Here is an 18,135-nt window from a genome sequence, read left to right as displayed (position 1 = left end):
CAACAGCCTCCATCACAGTGAGGGAGAGAGCCAGGGCCAGGTTCAATGCAGGGCCAGCAGCAAGGCTAGAGATGAGCACGCCTACAAGCACAGCTGAGGCAGGACTGGGAGCCCAGGCCAGTATTGAAATGGGGCTCCTGGCCCATGGGCAATGGTGGGAGCAGGCCCAGGGGAGGCTGGGCAAGGACACTCAAGCCCGTTAGTGCCTGACAGTGTCAAAATCAGAATTCTTTATTTTGATCTGCAAAATACTCCCCTGTTCTTCTGGGAATGCTAATCAGAAATCAATATTGTCACTGAGTCGCTCCTGTTGATTAGCCTCTTTTCTTAGAGATACAACCCAGCCTCAGTGTCTGAACTTGTAGAATGGGATAAGGGGTATGTTCAGATCTAGGCCAAAGTTTTATCAAAAAGACTGCTTGCCGGATTGTTTGTAAAAACTGCCTGACATTTACAGGTCCTGGGTTTTGCCAAGAGGAATACTCCAGTGAACCTCTTTTCTATCTGCTGTGGTCACAGTGAAGTGGTAATTCATTTATTCTTCAAGTGAAACCAAACATATAGATGATACAGTATCAATAAAGCAGAGAAACACGTCTGGTTTGTTATCCGGTTCCTTCTTAGAAATTTTGGATCAGTTTGGATTCTACTGAAAAAAGCCATAAATCTCAGGGACAGGTCATCAGATGTGACTGGAAACATGCTGTCACAGGGCTGAAGCCATCTCATAGATCCAGGATGACAAAGTATCTGGCACTCCAAAAGTGTGGATGTGAAAGAATGGAAGGCAAGGAATAAGTACTAATATTCTGCATACTGTTGAAGGAGCAGGAATTGGCCTGCCTCAGGAGCTGAAGTCTTCCTATCAGCCAGCCAGGGCGCCTGATGCATTGCTGAGATTACAGCCATAACACAATACAGCAGACAATCCAGCCTATTAGCTTTGAACCTCATATTACAGTCAACTTTCAACATTTTCCAAGCTTCCAGGTCTCTGATGTGGCAATGGGAAGTTCTTCTGAGCTATATCCCATCTGGATGCATTTACGGCTCCTGACAGTTTTGATCAAGACTTCTTGAAATTCATTCCCCATAAGAATTTATGGATCTGTCTGGTTGTCTGATCGGTGCATTTGCAGCTAGCTCATCTGTCTGGAAAGGTCAGGATTTCTCTCTGAATGGACCGTAATTACAAGTCTCAAGCCCAGAGATACAATATTGTTTACCTTCCTGCCAGGTTTGGATTCAGTTAATCAGAAAAGCCTGTCATAGGAAAACTATGTTAAGAAATTTTATTTCCTTCAGATTTAGAGATCTGCAATTGTCAGAAGCTTTAAAATAATCCATCTCAGCTGTATGCCCAACGCTTTTCATCCTCAGATGTCACTGCCCCTACTCCTTGCAACGCTGCGTTTTGGGCTGCTCCAGGCCATCCTTCCCTTGAATCATACTGCTCAAGTCCCCCACGCGGTGGCAGAGTGGCCAACAAGACTTTTTCCCTGACAAAGAGGAGAGGAAAGGACCCGTGGCTGAAACTTGGAAAGAAAAGCCAGATGGATGTATTCCATTCATTTTTACAGGAGATATAAAACTACAGTCATCCTTGGGTTGGCCTTGAAAATCTCATCCAGCAGCAATGAACGCAGTAAGCGAAAATGTCTTGCAGGCAAGGGCAACAGCTTTTTAAAACTTGCCTTCTGTCAGGAGGAAAAGCATGTTGTTATCCTTCCTACAGCTCCTGCTAATGTATATGCATTCCTCCCGGTAGCGCCTGGTTGCGGCCTCGTTGAGCTGAAGGGCTACGCAGGCTGTACCGCCAGCCGGAGCGCACAGCCAGGCCTCCCGCCCGCCGGCCGCGCTCCCTCAGGCCTGGCACCCAGTTACTGCCCCACACAATGACCTTTCCAGTTTAAACCCAGAACCATGTGAACCAAGAAAGTATCCGCTAAACTCGCGAACGCCAAACAAACTCTCCCCTCTCCCTTTATTGATTTAACAGCGTTATCAAACAGCTTTCAGATTCCCAGCAAATACCACAGCCCTGTTGTGGGGGGCTCGGCTTTCAACTACTGTTAGACTGAATGTCTGATAATTACTCATCCTTGTTTAATTCCAGCCGCTTGTTGCTCTGAGAGGTTGTCACGCTGCAGCTCCCCAGGGAGGGTGATCACCCTTTGGAAGGGCAGCCTAAGAATAAATGGTAAAGCCTCCCAGCCCCACTGATCACAAACCTCGTCCCGGCCGCGCAGAGGGGCGAGACGTTGGGGAGGTTAAAGGCTACCAGGTTTGGGGAAAATCTCGTCCAGGGACGCAGGGCCCTGCTAACACCCAGGGAGAGTACGGCTCGGGTTCGGTGAAGCTTTGCTTCCCCACGCAGCTGGCTGCCGGGCGCGGAAACGCCAGGCGCGGTGAGGACGGGCTGAGGCAGCAGCGCTGGGCGCCGGAGCCCCGGCTGCCGGGCACCTTAGCGGGCCACAGCAGACAGCGCCCCTGAGGCACTCCTCACCTACCGCCCGTCCTCTCGCCCTCCTCGGCAGGGGCCGGCGGCGACACGCGTTTCGCCCCGCAGCAGCCCCGCTCCCGCCTGGGGGGAGGCACTGCTGCCAGCCGCCTGCGCCCTTGCCAGGAGCCGCCCGGGACCTGCCCTCCGCTCGCTCAGCGCAGCGCTGGCCCACCCCGGCTACCCCGCCGCGCACTGCGCCGCCTGCGGCCCCGGCCCCTCAGCGGCCCCGAGGGACCCTCTGGCCGCCAGCTCCCCGGGGCAGCCGGTCGCCAGCAGCTCGGCCGGCCGCGCTCCCGGCGGCGCCAGCCCGGCCTCGGCTGGCGGCGATGGCCCTCTAGCGGCCGCTGCCCCGGCTGTGAGCGGAGGGCTCCCACAGCCCCGGGCCGCGGCCGGGCGGGGGCCTCCGGGGACCGAGCGGGCGGCGGGGCAGCCGCCGGCGGCGGGGCCGGGCACGGCTCGGCTCGGGGTGGCGGGAAGCCTCCTCCCTGCAGCGTGGGGCGCTGCCTGCCCCGAAATGGCGGGGGCTCAGCGCGGGGCGGGGCGCAGAGGCCTTGCCGTGGCGGGACTGCTGGGCCGGGCTCTGAGCAGGCTCCTCGCCGGTCGGAGCCTCTCGGGAGCAAACCGAAGCAGCAGCAGCTGTGTTGTTCTGGTGGGGATTGCGTTCTGTGGGCCGCACCGTGGTAAAGGCACATGTATAACTAACCGGAGGCAGTGCTAGCTGTCAGCGACCCGCTGCTTTCAAAGAAGCTTCCATTCCCCTGCCTGCTCTGACAGGCAGGCATTGCAGCCTCGTAGCTTGCAAAGCTTGGAAGCACCCATTACATTTCTCTGGCCCGAACATTTTTAGCACAAGCCATCCGTACAGTTTGTGTTTAACTTTTCAAGAGGCCAAATGGGTGTGGTAACAGCCTAGATTTTTATGTTCCCAGGGCCCGTGTCCATGACAGTCGCGGCCTCCGCCTCTTTTCCATGTTATGTCCCTCTACTCACCAACAGGGAAAAATAATTCCTTCTTCCATCCACCCCAGCTCAGCCATTCTCCAGGAAGACCTGAGTCAGATGTTTGGTACCTAAACCAAATACCTGAGGAAGGTGGGGAAGAAGGAGACAATTGCTGGAGGGAGACACACAGTTACTAAACCAGCCTAATGTAAACAAGATCTAAAGCAAGAGTTCAAAGTTATTAAAACTAGGGGAAAATGCCAAAGAAGGAAATTCTTCTCTGTTCAGTCACCCAGCTCCAGAGCCAATGAAACCTGCTTCACCATCCCTGAAAGATGATTTATGAGCATGTTTTTAAACTACAGACAACAATAACAACAACCTTCTCTCCATGAACCTTTTCATCAATGGAGCTCAAAGTGCTTCTCAAAGAAAATCAGTGTCACTACCCATTTGCAGATGAGGAAACCAAGGTACAGGAAGGAAGGGATTTTGCTACAGCCATCAGCAAGTGAAGAACCCAATGACAGGTCCTTGGTCAAGTACATTCTGTACAAAGATAATGTCCCTCAGCAAACCTAAGTCTACATTTACAAATGGCACACAGCATGGGGCACATCTTGTTGCAGCAGCAGGGCCTTACCCCCTCATCATGCTCTCAGGTGTCTGTACAGCCCATGGACTCGTCTGAAGGAGAGAGACACATCTGATGAGACTGCACAGGGGTGGATACGAACCAGAGGTGATGGAAGAGCACAGCTGAACAGGACAAATGGAGAGAGAGACATTCTGAGGGACAGGAAAAGGGTAACAACTGACACAGAGATAAAGCAAGTTGTGGGAGTTGCTTGTGTTAGTTGCCTTGTTAGTTTCTAATGGTGGGTTATTACCAGCAGCTGAGAGTGCTGCATCATAAAGCTTCACAGTGTCTGTGAGTGGTAGTACAAATGAGAAAAGAGACACTTGAGGAGTTTTAATTCTGACAGATGCTGAGCAATCACTGTGAGAAGATTAGGTTATTCTCTTCCCTGCAGCATCCATCTCCATTAGCCTCGCAGGAGAAACTGCTCTCTAGGATGGTTTAGCTCTAACATATGTTTGTTTTATCAAGGATAGAAACAAAGCCTTCAGAACTTTTCCCCTTTTTTCAGCTATTTACAGTTTCCTCACTGAAAGGAGAAACCACTGTTTGGGGACTGTTCTTGCTCCCCTTTAATAGACAATGAAAAACCTCATTCTCTTTAAGAGAACTTGGTTTTTGTGTTACAGCTTTTTTCTCTTTCGTAGTTGCAAAATCCAGGTGGGAGGGATAACAGACAGGAAATATAATTTTGCTTATTTAAAGATTTGGGATAAATTTGACCTCCCACTCACCCCTCTTCTCCCCCAGGAAAAAAGACCAAACACAACTCACTCTTCCCTCATGTGTAGCTGTGTTACAGAAACCACCAAGCTTCTTGTGGGAGGCAAATATCAATATGCCTGTAGATATTGCTGCAAACAGAGCACAAAAGTATCCTTCACAGAAATGACTGAAAGGCTTTCTTCCACCCATTCTTGTCTCAGTATACTGTTGTATTTAAAGCCCTGAGAAGTGGCAAAATTCACCACCCTCAAAGAGGGGCCTCAGCAGTGAGTGACTCCTTTGTCATCTTTAATGCAACCACGCTGGCTGGAACCACCTGGAAACTTCTTGACTATACCATGTAACTGTATATATGCTTTGGCAAGGTGTGGATGAATGATGCATCTTAAGACTTTAAAATCCGATAAGCAGACATTGGAGAGTCAAAGAATAGTCACCTGCTGTGCAACAGGCAGCAATGGAGACATGGCAACGAAGATTGCCCCAAAGACCATTGCCTGAGAAATACATGGAGAACAAATAGGCTTTGTAAAGTGACTACATCCTTGCAGCTTTATCTTCCAAATCATACTTCATGATTTTCATAATTTTTCTTCCTTTCATTCCTTCCCCATCTCATGTCCTCTCTGTTTGCTGGCTATGGACTGATATGATCTTTGAGGAAAGAGTGCAAGCAAACATAAATAAGAAGGTGGCACCCCTGTAAGTGTGAGGAAGAACACTGGCAGGCATTTGTTCTGGAGACAGCAGCTGAAGTCAAATACCAATTCAGCTATAGGCTACTCATTGAAACAGAGTAGCCTGCCAGCCTTTAAAGTCTCTTATGCTCTGTTTATAAGTAAAGCTTTGCTGGATTCACTCCTCATTTATTAACTTTACCCTTGGGATAACTAAGAGAAGTGCAGCTCAAACATTTTGTGTCTTATGGAGAATTAAGGTGCATGTAAGACTTTAGAAAGCAGAAAATGTTAAGCTTGGCTACAGGTCACTGAGAAAGGGCACAAATATTTCCCAACAGGTGATATACTTACAGAACCAGGGAGGTTAGGAAGTATACAGGACATTGCAAAGTGACCTTCCTAATCAAGTCAAACTAAAGGGACCACATTTGGAAAGGCAGAACTACAAGCCAAAATATTTGCCCCTTTAACACCTTAGGTCTGCGAGGTCACCCAAGTGAGCCCATGGGATCACAGCCACAGTCCTGACAGCACTGAAAAGTAGCCAGAATGCCTGTGTAGGAAGAGCTTGCTTTGACTACTCATACCTAGGGCTGGCTGAAAGATTTCTGATAAACTGTGATGCAACATGCTGAGTCACCCCAACTATGTCACCATTGCAGCTGATCAGTAGCATTGCCTGCTTTCTACAGAGTGAGGAGCTTGGAAAGCCCATGATTCCCAGCTAAGCTGGCAGGCTCCAGCCTTTGGCAACCAAGATCATTTTGGTTTCAGCATTTTCAAAAGGATACTACTGAACATTATTTCAGTCATCTGTCACATGGACAGTTGTTTGCCATGTGCAGAAAGTTTTGGAAATGTGACTTTCCTTTCCAAAACAGAACAACTGTTCGTCCTCTCATCCAGCCCCAAAATAATAACACCCATGGGATGGACACACTGGCATTTGGCTGGTTGTGATCATACATCCCCCGAAGTTACATATGTTGGACTGACATCACCAGGCTCCTAGTTCTGCAGGAAGCTGGAGAAATATCAGAGATGCATGTGTTAGAGGAGGGAGCAGAATAGAAAAAGAAAGGGAGGGGGACAGTGACTTTCCCCCACCGCAAATTTAGCTACTGTTTTACACACCAATAGTGAAACAAGAAACATTGCCAATGTAAAATAACCCACATTGCCTTGTTTCAGAGCAACTCTTTATGACAGACTTAAGAGGGTGAAGTTTGCCACAGGGACTTCACATAGGAATTTTACTATTTCAGTGAAAATTAGCTGATTTTCAGCCAATTTCAAAAGACTTCTATGCCTGTGATGCCCACCTGATGCAAAGACATAATGCAGTTTGATCACTGGGCTCCTTTGAAGACCATATAAAAAAGCTGAGCAGTTGTTGCTCTTGGAGGACACTGGAATACCTGGGATGGGCTCTGTGGCATAGGATTCAGTGCCTCTCAGGCATGTACCTTCTGAGCTGCTAGGCTGGGAAACCTGCACCCTTGCACCTGTGGTATCCCTGCAGACAGCAGCCAGAGCTGCCATCTGGGTGGGCGGTCTTGGTCCTGAGGGATTCTGGTGTGAGGAAACAGGGGAAATGGGACTAAGCTGCCAGCAGGCATAAACCTGTGCAGGAAGCACTCAGGTGTCAGAGACCTCCTGAGGAACCGAACTGCGGGCTGCCCTGAATACAGACTCTCTTTGCTTACAGGACATGTCAGGTGTAGCAGCAGGTAATAGTAAGATTGCCATCTAAGCTTCCCCAGAAAAGCTGCAGATGTTCCTGTGTTTGGGGCATTTGAAAGTAAAACAGCCAGAGGCACTTTTTACATGCTACAGGAAGCAATTCTGCATCAGCAGGGAACAGGTTCTCTCTCTTTTGACAGCCTGCCTACTCTTAGGAACCAGCGTTTTATAAAGCCTACAAATCAGACCTAACCCCTCCCTGCTCTGAAAGCAGGCTATGTTTTAAATCTGTGTATTAGATTTTCTTTCTAAATTGTTTTATCCTCCTCCTGCAAACCCAAACAATTCCCAGACAGTGACTCGTGCTGACTAATCCAGTCTGGGAGACTTCTAGGTGTCCCTGTAACTTAAAACCAGAAAACAAGCTTCCTAATTCAGTAGCTAGACATTCCAATGAAGACCTGTAGCTTCTGAGCTTTTATTTTCCTTCTCCTCGGGGTTAAACATGCTTTTATCTACACTGTACTTCCCTCCCCCAGCAGGCAAAAGTTGGGATGAGCTGTAATTCGGACATTCCTTCCCTGAGATCATGCCTATGTTAAAAGTTCTGCTCCACGGGGCATCCCAGTGGCAAAGTTATTGTGAGTCCTCAGTGATGGTAAACAGTGAAGAAAGGTGCTGTCTTCCAGGGAGGAGAAGGACGTGTCTCAAGTGATAGTCGAGACATGTTCCCAAATCATCTTACAGACCTGTAAGAAGCCCAGTGTTGTAAAGAGATATGGGGCCATGGAAAAATTGTATTTTTGGCCCATTTGCAGTTCTGGACTGAGTCATATTTTAGTCATGTCTGGAAACCACAGTGCCATTACCAGGTCTTCCAGTATCAGAGCGGCTGCAGTGGTGATAGGCTTCTAAGCTATGAATGCTGTGAACAAGCTCTGTCTCAGAGCAGAGAATACAGAGTTTATTGTCTGTTCTGTGGCCACACATGCTGGGCCAGTAACCGGCATTTCCATGCCTGGTCAGAAAAAGGGATATCACTTCTGGGCACAGTACACCGCACCACTAATCCAAGCCTGTTGTCTCGTGAAACAAGCCACTGAAAAGAGGGAAAAAAGCCATGTACACCAAAGGTAAGACACCTGCGTTGTCTTTCCAGGACATCTGTGTTGAGTTATATGGTGCCTTGTGGGCTGATTTGATTTAATAAGCTGCTTTTGGTCTGGATCCTGGCTTATGGCTGTTTCCTCATTGCACAAGTCAAACAAAGCAGTGTGGGAGAACACCCATGACAATGGCCTTCATAATTAAAGGTCATTAAAGCTGTCAGTCAAAGTGTGAGGTGCAAACAAGAAGTCAACAACCTTTTGCATGCACCCTTGCCAGCCTCTCCTCTCACAAACAGCAGCCTCCAGCCTTAGTCTTCATCACCTTCTTTGCCCTTTCCTCTTCCTCCCTCTCAAGCAGCCAGAGGGGGAGGGATTGAGCTGGCCTTTCTCAGCTGCCAAAACAGGCATGATGGAGCCACTTTGAGCACCCAGGGATCCCAGATAGCTGCCGTGACTGCACACTGCCTGCTTCTGAGCTCTCGGTTCCTCCCTTTGCCAGGCTCCCCTGAGCAGGGAGGAAGGCAGAGGGGCAGGAGAAGGCAGCTGTCCGTGCTTCCTCTCTTCACTCCGCAGAGAACAGGTGCCACTGATCTGGAATGGCACAACCACTGTGAAAGCTGGTGGGCTTGGGGCTAGAAGGGACTTTTGCCCCTCACTTCAAGAGGGATGTAGAGGTGCTTGAGCATGTCCAGAGAAGGGCAACAGAGCTGGTGAGAGGTCTAGAGAAGTCTTACAAGGAGTGGCTGAGGGAACTGGGGTTGTTTAATCCGGAGAAGAAGAGATGCAGGAGGGATCTTACTGCTCTCTACAGCTACCTGAGAGGAGGTTGTAAGCACTGGGGGTAGGTTTTTTCTCCCAGATAACTAGAAACGGGACAAGAGGAAATGGCATCAAGTTATGCCAGGTGAGGTTTAGATTGGGTATTAGGAAAAAAATCTTCACTAAAAGGGTGGTCAAGCATTGGAACAGGCTGCCTAGGGAAGTGGTGGAATCACCATCCCTGTAGGCATTTAAAAAACACATAGATGTGGTGCTTAGCAACATGGTTTAGTGATGAATTTGGCAATCTTGGGTTAATGGTTGGACTTGATGATCTCAAAGGTCTTTTCCAACCTAAATGATTCTATGATTCTATGACTCAACTCAGTCCATCTGGCCTCCACAAATGTCTGAACTGCTGCTGTCAAGTAGGAAAGACATGGCCTTTCTCACAAGGGCAGGCAGCCTCAGCAGCAGTGGAATATGTGCATACAGTTAGAATGGCCATGGCACTCTGATGCCTTACCCTCCTATACAAAATGAGAACTCTGCTGGTATGTCCTCTACGTAGTCTTCAAAATCTAGCAACAAATATTTCTGTTGAGATGCCCTTGAGTGTAATATTTTTTGTTTTGTTTTGACTACTGCTATTTGTAGCTTCTTTTCCTGTTGTGTTATAGTAAGAAACAAAATAACTATGTGCTCTACTTCATCAGCCACCTCTAAAGAAGTGCTCTTAGGTTTCATAGAGTAAGGAGAAGAATCTGTAGGGTAGTCTCTTGCAAAAATATAGTATCGTTAGAATAACATGTGTTTGTGCCAGAAAGAAATGTCAGATGGTCATACTGAGCGGTGTAACGGGTAACCATGTCAGAGGTGTGTGTTAGCAATTCTAAACACTGAAGAAGTACCTGGAATTTAGTAACTTTTTTCTCTCAGTGTCTTGGCCCTAATTTTAAAAAGATAATATGAATTACCATTTGAGAGATGGAGTGCTACCTGACAGGTTGTCAGAAAAAAAATATACCTTTAATAGTTTGCTTTTTTTCACTTCTCTGGGAGTACTAGATGCAAGTTCATCTTTGTATATGTACATTATTGTGCAAAGGGTATTACTGAAAGCTTCTTTAATATAATGCAATATGTTTTGTAAGGCCAATATTAGAAGTTTATATATGTATCTACATATGCATAGATACAGAGGCTTTCAGACTGAACTTTCAATATTGACTCTCAGTTTTTTTCTCATTTTGAAAGCTTTCTTCCCCCAATATTAATGTTTCATTAACACTGCTGCTTCATTATTTATTTAAAGAGAAAAACAACCGATGTATCTCATAAGTAATATGACCTCAAACTATCTGTTTTGGTGTTCCTGAATTAAGGTTCAACTCATCAATATCAAAAAGGATCCAATCCAAGAAACAAAGGATTAAGGAAGAAAAGTAAGAGCTGTAGATGACCTTGAAATACTTAAATTTCATCAAGAAACTAGACATATAATACAATTACTAGGCTTCTATACCTGCAAAGTCTCATTTCAGTCCTATAGGATTGAAGGCCTTTTGCCAGGTCACTCCACAGCAGGAAAATGCCCCATTGTTGTTGTTGTTGTTGTTTTGTTTTGTTTTTGTTAAAAAAGAAAGAAATCAGTTTAAAAAAAAAAATATGTAAACATATTACTGATGTTGTGAGTGATATACAGTCAATACCTTTTTTCTGATGGTTCCTCTTTCTCTGAGAGTTGTTTTCTCCTTGATGAAAGAACGCACCAGGCCAATGTGCATACTTGTCAAACATTTTATTTATCATTCACACTAATTATGATATTGACTTTACAGAGGAAACTGTGGTACAAAGAAAGAAAGAAAGAAAGAAAGAAAGAAAGAAAAGAACGAAAGAAAGAAAGTCTTCATTAGAACTAACGCAGCAGTCCAGCTGCTCTGTGTGCTAGTTGTAATGAATCCTCCCATGGTGCTGGACACAGCCATTCCTATGTACAGCAAGAGTCTACTCTGACGTGGTATCTAGAGACTTCCTGTAGTGGGGGAAAAAAATCTACTCTATTCTCTTTTCCTACCGGGTTCCAAAATACAGCAGCTCCCTTCCCCCCCACCCTCCCATCCCCAAAGAAGAATCCCCTGCAATCAAAAACAAAAAAGCAAACTTCCAGAACCTGGTAGTTTCCCCTTCTGGAAATGTTCAGCATGACAGTGTCAAGGGAAAATGTGACTGTTGCAGGATGCTGCAGCATCTGTTTTGTAAACATAGCCAGTAAATGCTGAACAAACACACTTTGATGCTATTCTGATAGGAGTGCATCTCCGCTGTGTCCTCCCCTCAGACTTACCATACAGCCACCTCAGACTGAAAGTTTAGTTTTTGTTTTAAAGAAAGGTGTAACTGTCAAACCCAGAATACCACAAATAACCCACAGATTTTTGCACATTCATTTCTCCCCTACCACAAAAAAGTGAAGAATGTTGAATAGAGACCATGCTATAACTGTTTACAAAAGTGAATAAAATGTTGTTAATCTTGAAGCCTAAAATAACTAATTTGGAAAGAAATAAGTCTCACTACAGTATTTAAGCAAACACAAAGGTAAGTTCATTAAAAACACAGAAAAATGAAAAAAATGCAGAGTAATTACAAGCACTAAATATTTTGCTATGAAGCTTTTGAAATCTATTTACATACATAAATACAAGTAACTCTGTTGATGCAACCCTCTTAGGACAAGGAGAAATATGCCAAGTGATTGGTACTGACCAAGCAAGGTTAACAAAAATAAAATACAAAAATGTTATGATGCAGGAAAACAAGCAAGTGTTTTGCTCAAATATAAAAATGATCCACTTCTCCTGAATCTTCAAATACATCAATGGAATAGGTCACCCAGAAAGCAGTGATGAATGTTTCAAGAGTGCAGGCAGTTCAGAACACTCTGGCAAAGACTGTGGGCCATTTAGAAGAAAGGGTTTTTCTCCTTTCCAGCAGATAAATTTGGCATAATTCTACAAATCAAATCCTTCATAGCAGGGATGCACTCTGCATTTTACTCCCCCTTGCACTAAAGCTCCTGTACATCAGTATAGGAGTGTAGCAGGAACTCTTGAGTGAGCATAAATGTTGTTTGAGAGCAAAGTAATGGGCCTTAGAGCAAATGAGTGCCGAGCCATGTATTTACTTTGAAGTTTTTTGGTACAGCTGCATCTGGACAATGAGTTGTATCATGTGAGAGGAACACACAAGTGGATAGTAAGGACTGCCATTAACTGTATTTCTGTAGGGGAAGGTATCTAAGGCACTCTGCTGACTGCAACTTGTGAACAGAAGCGCAATAGTTTTTTTTTTATTCCATTCAGCTACCAGGATGATAAATCTATATAAATATGTATATATTATATATATATTCAAAATATAAATATATACTGTAATTTGGAGACATGTGAATGAGGGAAATGTTTTATCCAAATGTCCTCCTCCTGTCTCTTAAGTGCTCTCAAGATGCAAGAGGATTGACATGAGAGCATTTTTACAGCCTTGAAGATCTTTGCTGTCCTTACTGGGACAGGGAATGGCTACAAAAATATAGATTTGAGTGGACTGTGGTTTCTTACAAGCACTTGTGTGAATACACTGAAACCCACAGAGATTAAACAGACTAATTGTGAGGGATAATGAACTTAGCTTTTCCTCTGAAGAGGGTGCTGCTTTGCACTGTGCACGACATACACAAAAAGGTTCGACTCAAATGTTTAATTGCTGGCAGTTATCCCAAGTAAGACACTGGGAAATCCCAGGTTTTGTTACATGTCAGTAAAGTCACAGGATAAGCGTGTGGTGACCAGTTTCTCATCCTGTTCACACCAGAGAGAGTAAAATTAAACTTCACCTTTAGGATAAGTGTAAAGAAAGTAGATGTGTAGACATAAGAAATGTTCACTGTGGGATCTAATCTCCAGGCTAAGAGATGCCAGCTCCCCATTCTTGTGAATACCTGACCTTTTAGTTTCAAAAGTGTGTAGTATACTATGGGATAAAAGGGGCAAAGGGCTTTAGCAGAAAGCAGGCTGCGGCAACAGGCCCGTGCGTGTACTAACCACATCAACCTCACTTCTGCCACTGGGCCGAAGTCACCCGGCCATGGCAGCCCCGCCCTCTGCGGTGAGGCATCTGGCCCCTCTGCGGTCCTCTCCTCTCCCTCAGTTCTAGCTTCATGCTCACAGTACTATGCACTTGGGTGGTCCAGTCACAAGGCAGATGTGAGAGCTGTAGTAAATGATGATTTTAATTGCACAGTACCAGAGAATGTGTAAGGTGGATTCTGCAACAGAGCTACTGTTCAGTGATGAAGGACTTTTTTTTAGGCTACTGAAGAGGTGAGATTCCAACTACGTAAATGTCACAGCAGGTAGGGTCTCTGTATTTCCATATTCAGCAAGGTCTCCATACTTCCAAAATGTATTTTTAACTGTTCTGATAGAATTTTGATGGTTTATGCCTTTTTTGTTCAGAGCAAACTCTAGAGAATTATGAAGAATATTATATTAAATGAAAAGCACAAGGCTATGCATGTATTTTAACAGAAACATTTTGCAATTTTGCTGAGATCTCTTGAAACACTCCCTTTTTTCTGCACAAAAATGACCTTATTGTCAATGTAAATTCTTCAATTTGTAACTTTTCAATACCAAAGTGCTACTGCATCTGACTTAAACAAAGAAGCAAAATCATATAAAAAAAAAAAAGAAAACTTGAAAAACAAATTGTTTTAAATAAGTCCAGCTGTTTTGCTGCCTGCAGCCAAGGATCTTTTTAATTTGAATCCTTTTAACTTTTTTTAAACATCAAACACTGATCTGAAGTCCTGCTTTCAAATACTCTCTGAGTTGACCTGCAATTGTTTCGCTCATTTAAGAGGTACATTAAATAATAATCAGCTAATTTGGAACGCACACATGTCAACATCAGCAGTTTGTAATTAATGAGTAGTACAACAACTGCATTCAGACCAAACCCTCAAATAAAATAGTGCCATAAACTTTACAGTGACATCTGATATGTTTGTGCTGTAACGATGGGCAACCATGACAACTCTGTATTAAACATGCTGTTAGTATAAGCCTTGTATATTTGCTACAGGACAGAATATTGTATGCACCAGTTTTAAATACCCTTCCGCTTCCCTCAGAAGATGGTGACAGAACTGTTAAGGCCCCTTCTTTGCTAGCCTGCTTTCCAGAGGAGCTTGAAAACCCTCTTCAGTTCTAGTTGTGATGCATGAGCTGATCTATTTTCCAGCAGACTGGGACATGGCTTTTGTACTGTGCAGAAATCTCGGCTCTGCTGAGCTGGGAGCAAATCTCACACAGATTCCATCAGAGCCAGGACTTCATCCTTGCCATGATAACTGCCTGTTGGCTTTCACTTTTGAAAGACTAGGAGGCCTCCACTGGCACTGTGAGGAAGCCTAGGCAAGCTCGGGAGCAGAATGGGGCCATATGGGGATGTATTTAGTTAGAGAAACTTGAGTCTGCCTTATGGAATATGTACATCCTGATTACTGATCCTGGGGTTCACCACTGGTGATGTAGGAGAAGTGAGGAAGGAGTAGGGAGAGGTGACTCCAACTGTGTGGAAGAGTACAGAAGTTCACAGGGATTTAGGTGCCTAAATCATTTCAGTGGGAGCTGGGCACCTAAAGCCTTTGAGCATCTGAGCTCACTTAGCTGATTAAAATGAGAGTGAGACAATTGTAAACAATATTTCTAGGTAATTAGGAAGTCACTTTACCCATCGTTATTCCAGCGTTTTTCAATGTGATAAATTTGACTTTGGCTGCTACCAAAAAAGGCAATTGCTGATCTTTTTTAATATAGGCATATTTAAATAATAATAGTATCAACAAATAAGAAAAGTCTAAATATCAAGCATAAATATCAATGAACTCATCAAAGTAGTACAGTAGTTGAAAATGACCCAAGGCTGTAGCCGTTGTATTATAAAAAAAAGTCCAAGAGAAAAAAGTTAAATTAACTCATTGAAAAGGGGGCTGATTCTTTCAGTTGACAAAGCAAGAAAGAAGCAAGCATGATTAAAACAAAAAAAAAGCAAAATCTTTTTTTTTTTTTGCAATTTATAAGGTGCCAAGAGAAATAAAACAAATTAGATGCAAAGCAGGATGAGCTGCATCCTAAAAAACAAAAAAACCCCAAACCCTAAACAACACAAAAACCCCCAGCAATAAAAAATTCCATATTCTTTGGAATATACAACATGTTTTTTTTTAAAAAAAAAAAGAATGAAAGAATGAAGTCCAACATATAAAACCTCTCATTCACAGCATTGCTAAAACAGAAGCGTTCACAGTTTCCCTCTGGGAATCTTCCTATACTTCCTTACAGTTAATATGTCCATAAGATGCAGTAAACTCACTAAGATTTTTTTAGGTTTTAAGTCTTAAAAATAGAATTGAACCAAAACTCTCTTTAGGGCTGTGGAGACCTTCAAGCCCAGGCACGTTAGAAAGCCACAGGCCTGGAAACAGACTAGGTACCTTTCTACCCACCCTCACTCCCTCCGGACCACCATCTCAGGTGTCCTCCTTTCTAGAAGCTCAGCCCCCTGTGAGGGATGCTTTGCTGGAGGAACATCGCTTTGCCAGGGGCTGGCTAATACACGCCACCACTCCTGGGAGCGCTGACTTCTGGAGGGTTTGCTTCTGAAAGTGATGTGTGAACATGGCAGGGCCCATAAGTAAGACAGGTGTTTATGGGATACCTATGGGCACCGGGAAATGGAAAGCACATTAGTCCTGATCCATAACTACTTAAAATTCATTCAGTATGGTCGCCACACTGCTTCCTCTAGCCTCGCTGTGGTCGCCATGTTAGTGGGGGAGTTGCTGTGGCTCCCTTCTGCCTCGACCACATCGCTTTGGTTGGGGAGGTTGGGGTTGAGGAGCGTTGATCCTGTGGAGGCGTTGGTGCAGGGTGGGTGGATGCGTGGGGGGGACCGATCTCCCCCTGAGATCATGGAGAACTGATAGGAGCCAGCGGAGGTTCCGTAGTAGAGGTGGTAGGAGGGCGAGCTGGTCTGGAACGGGCTGCCCTGGGCCTGCGATGAGCCAGGGTAGGGAGGTGGGAGGTAAGTGTGGTATCTTGTGGCTGTGGACATGGCAGACATACCGATTCCTATCCCTGAACTGACGGGTGTCGGCGTGTAGGTGAAGGCTCCTGGGTAGTGCATCCGAGGGTCAGAGATGGAGGGGAGCGCGGAGAAGGAGCGGTCGATTCCCACCCGGGGGTCACTGAATGGTGTCAAGTCAGAAGCACCTGGGTGGTGGGGAAGGGAGACAGAGAACTGTTGAGCTGGCAGAACGGAGGCTCACCCGTTCAAGGCAATAACCAACATCGAAACTGTGATCTATGGTCAACTGACATGGCCAGAACAGCCCTATCCCTCACTTGCTCTCTAATGCAGTCATTGTAATGCTCATAGATCTGGTTGTTCTGGATTAATTTTAGAAAAGCAGCAATTAAAGAGGAGTGCCAAGCTCTCGCCCTGTTTTGTATGTGTATGTGTCCACTCTTAGAGACCTTACAGCACTAATTTACACTTCAGAGTGTCCTCATCCTCAGCAGGTGGATGGGGAAGAGGGACACGATCTCAAGCTCCTTGCCCAGCATCACTTGACTCACCAGGGGCACTGATGGTACCTAAATATAAGCTGTCCAGCTGCTGCATAGTCTCTCCATGCCCCCAGTTTCATTTTCTGACTCAAATGGGAAGCTCCATGGTGCAGAGACTGTCCTTCCGGTACACGAACGTGCTCTCAGCACTGAAAAGAGCAGTTCCTCATTGACTCCCAACACTACCAAACTCAAGATAAATCAGGTTCATTTAAGGTCTTCGTATCTGGGGCCTCATATAACGTCTACATAATTGTTACTAACTTCTGAAAATCTTGGCCCTAATGAATATGTAAAAAAGGACAACAACAGTACTGCCTTTTTAAAGCAAAATGATGTATTTGGGGGTTGGCCTTTTTTCTGGGTTTTTTTTTGTGTGTGCTAGAAGCCTTTCTCATTCTGTTAAGTGAAATGTTTTATAAGACAGTCAAAATCTGCTTTGCTTTGTCTGACATCAGGGCAAGTATGTCTGGTCCCATCATCTCCTTCCCTGGTGTTAAATCCTTCCTGGATTAAACAAGCAGAGTAGATAATGGCCTCTTTAGGCAGGATCTTCATCATGACTCAGATTAATGGAAGGTGTCAGTCCCTAGAGTTGGCAGCTATGCATGATTAAAATAACAACAATAATAATTAAGAAAATATCTTTCCAGAAGACAACTTCTTTGTCAGACAAGGCGTGGAGTCTGCAGAAGAGGAGCCATGCGCTGAAGGAAATACTCATGAGAAGCAGCAGAAAGAAAACAAAGCTCTTGGCTCTGACCGGATTTAAAGCGAGAGCAGACACACTCCAGCACCAAGTTCTGAAAGCTCATCAATGACACAACCAGCACACTTTGATGAATTTCTGTAAATTTCTTAGAAAAGCTCTTATGCATGCTGTATGCTTCTTTTTTGTTTTCCTTCCATTCTTTTCTGGAAGATTAATGGAACTCCTGAACATATTTCCTTGCCCTAGACCCCAGCACCTTTAGATTTAACATGGCAAAGATACACTATAGTATGGGATGGCAGGAGCTTCAGAGGAGCTAAGGTTGAAGATGGCATCTGACAAACTGCTGGATCTTAAATGGTACTTTCACACCTCATTCCTGAGAAAGAAATCAAACTTCTTGAAACTGTCTGGACACATCACTTATGAGATGAAGGTTTCTTCTGCCTAGTTTGGCAAAAAGCAGAATAATGAGACTTAATGACAATGTGTTTCAAGTATGTCCCATACCTTTGCTTTTTCTTTTGAGGCACTGTGTCTTTAGGTGGTAGGGCCTAAATAAACCCTCAGATTTGCTTTCTGTTCTGACAAGGAGGAATTCCTCAGATAGACAGCAAATATGTGTGACAGTAATGGGAATGGGGAGAAAATATTGTGGAAGTTTTTTATAGGAATACCGGAAGA

The 18,135-nt window shown here is 44.9% G+C and overlaps 1 protein-coding gene across 8 annotated transcripts in view; it reads right to left on the bottom strand.

The window, feature by feature from the left end:
• Nucleotides 1–10,828: 10,828 nt before the first annotated feature.
• RUNX1 (RUNX family transcription factor 1) overlaps nt 10,829–18,135 on the bottom strand; it is a 176,341-nt gene continuing 169,034 nt past the window's right edge. For all 8 annotated transcript variants that reach the window (XM_055803116.1, XM_013299007.3, XM_027786334.2 and 5 more), the window contains one exon: nt 10,829–16,382. In XM_055803116.1, coding sequence (XP_055659091.1) covers nt 15,889–16,382 — 494 coding nt within the window. In that variant the 3' untranslated portion in view covers nt 10,829–15,888. The remainder of the gene's footprint in view (nt 16,383–18,135) is intronic.

This window comes from Falco peregrinus, chromosome 4 (genome assembly GCF_023634155.1).
Source record: "Falco peregrinus isolate bFalPer1 chromosome 4, bFalPer1.pri, whole genome shotgun sequence".
Lineage (NCBI taxonomy): Eukaryota > Metazoa > Chordata > Aves > Falconiformes > Falconidae > Falco > Falco peregrinus.
The sequence above is the reverse complement of the archived record's forward strand: the minus strand, read 5'-3'. Positions and strand labels throughout refer to the sequence as shown.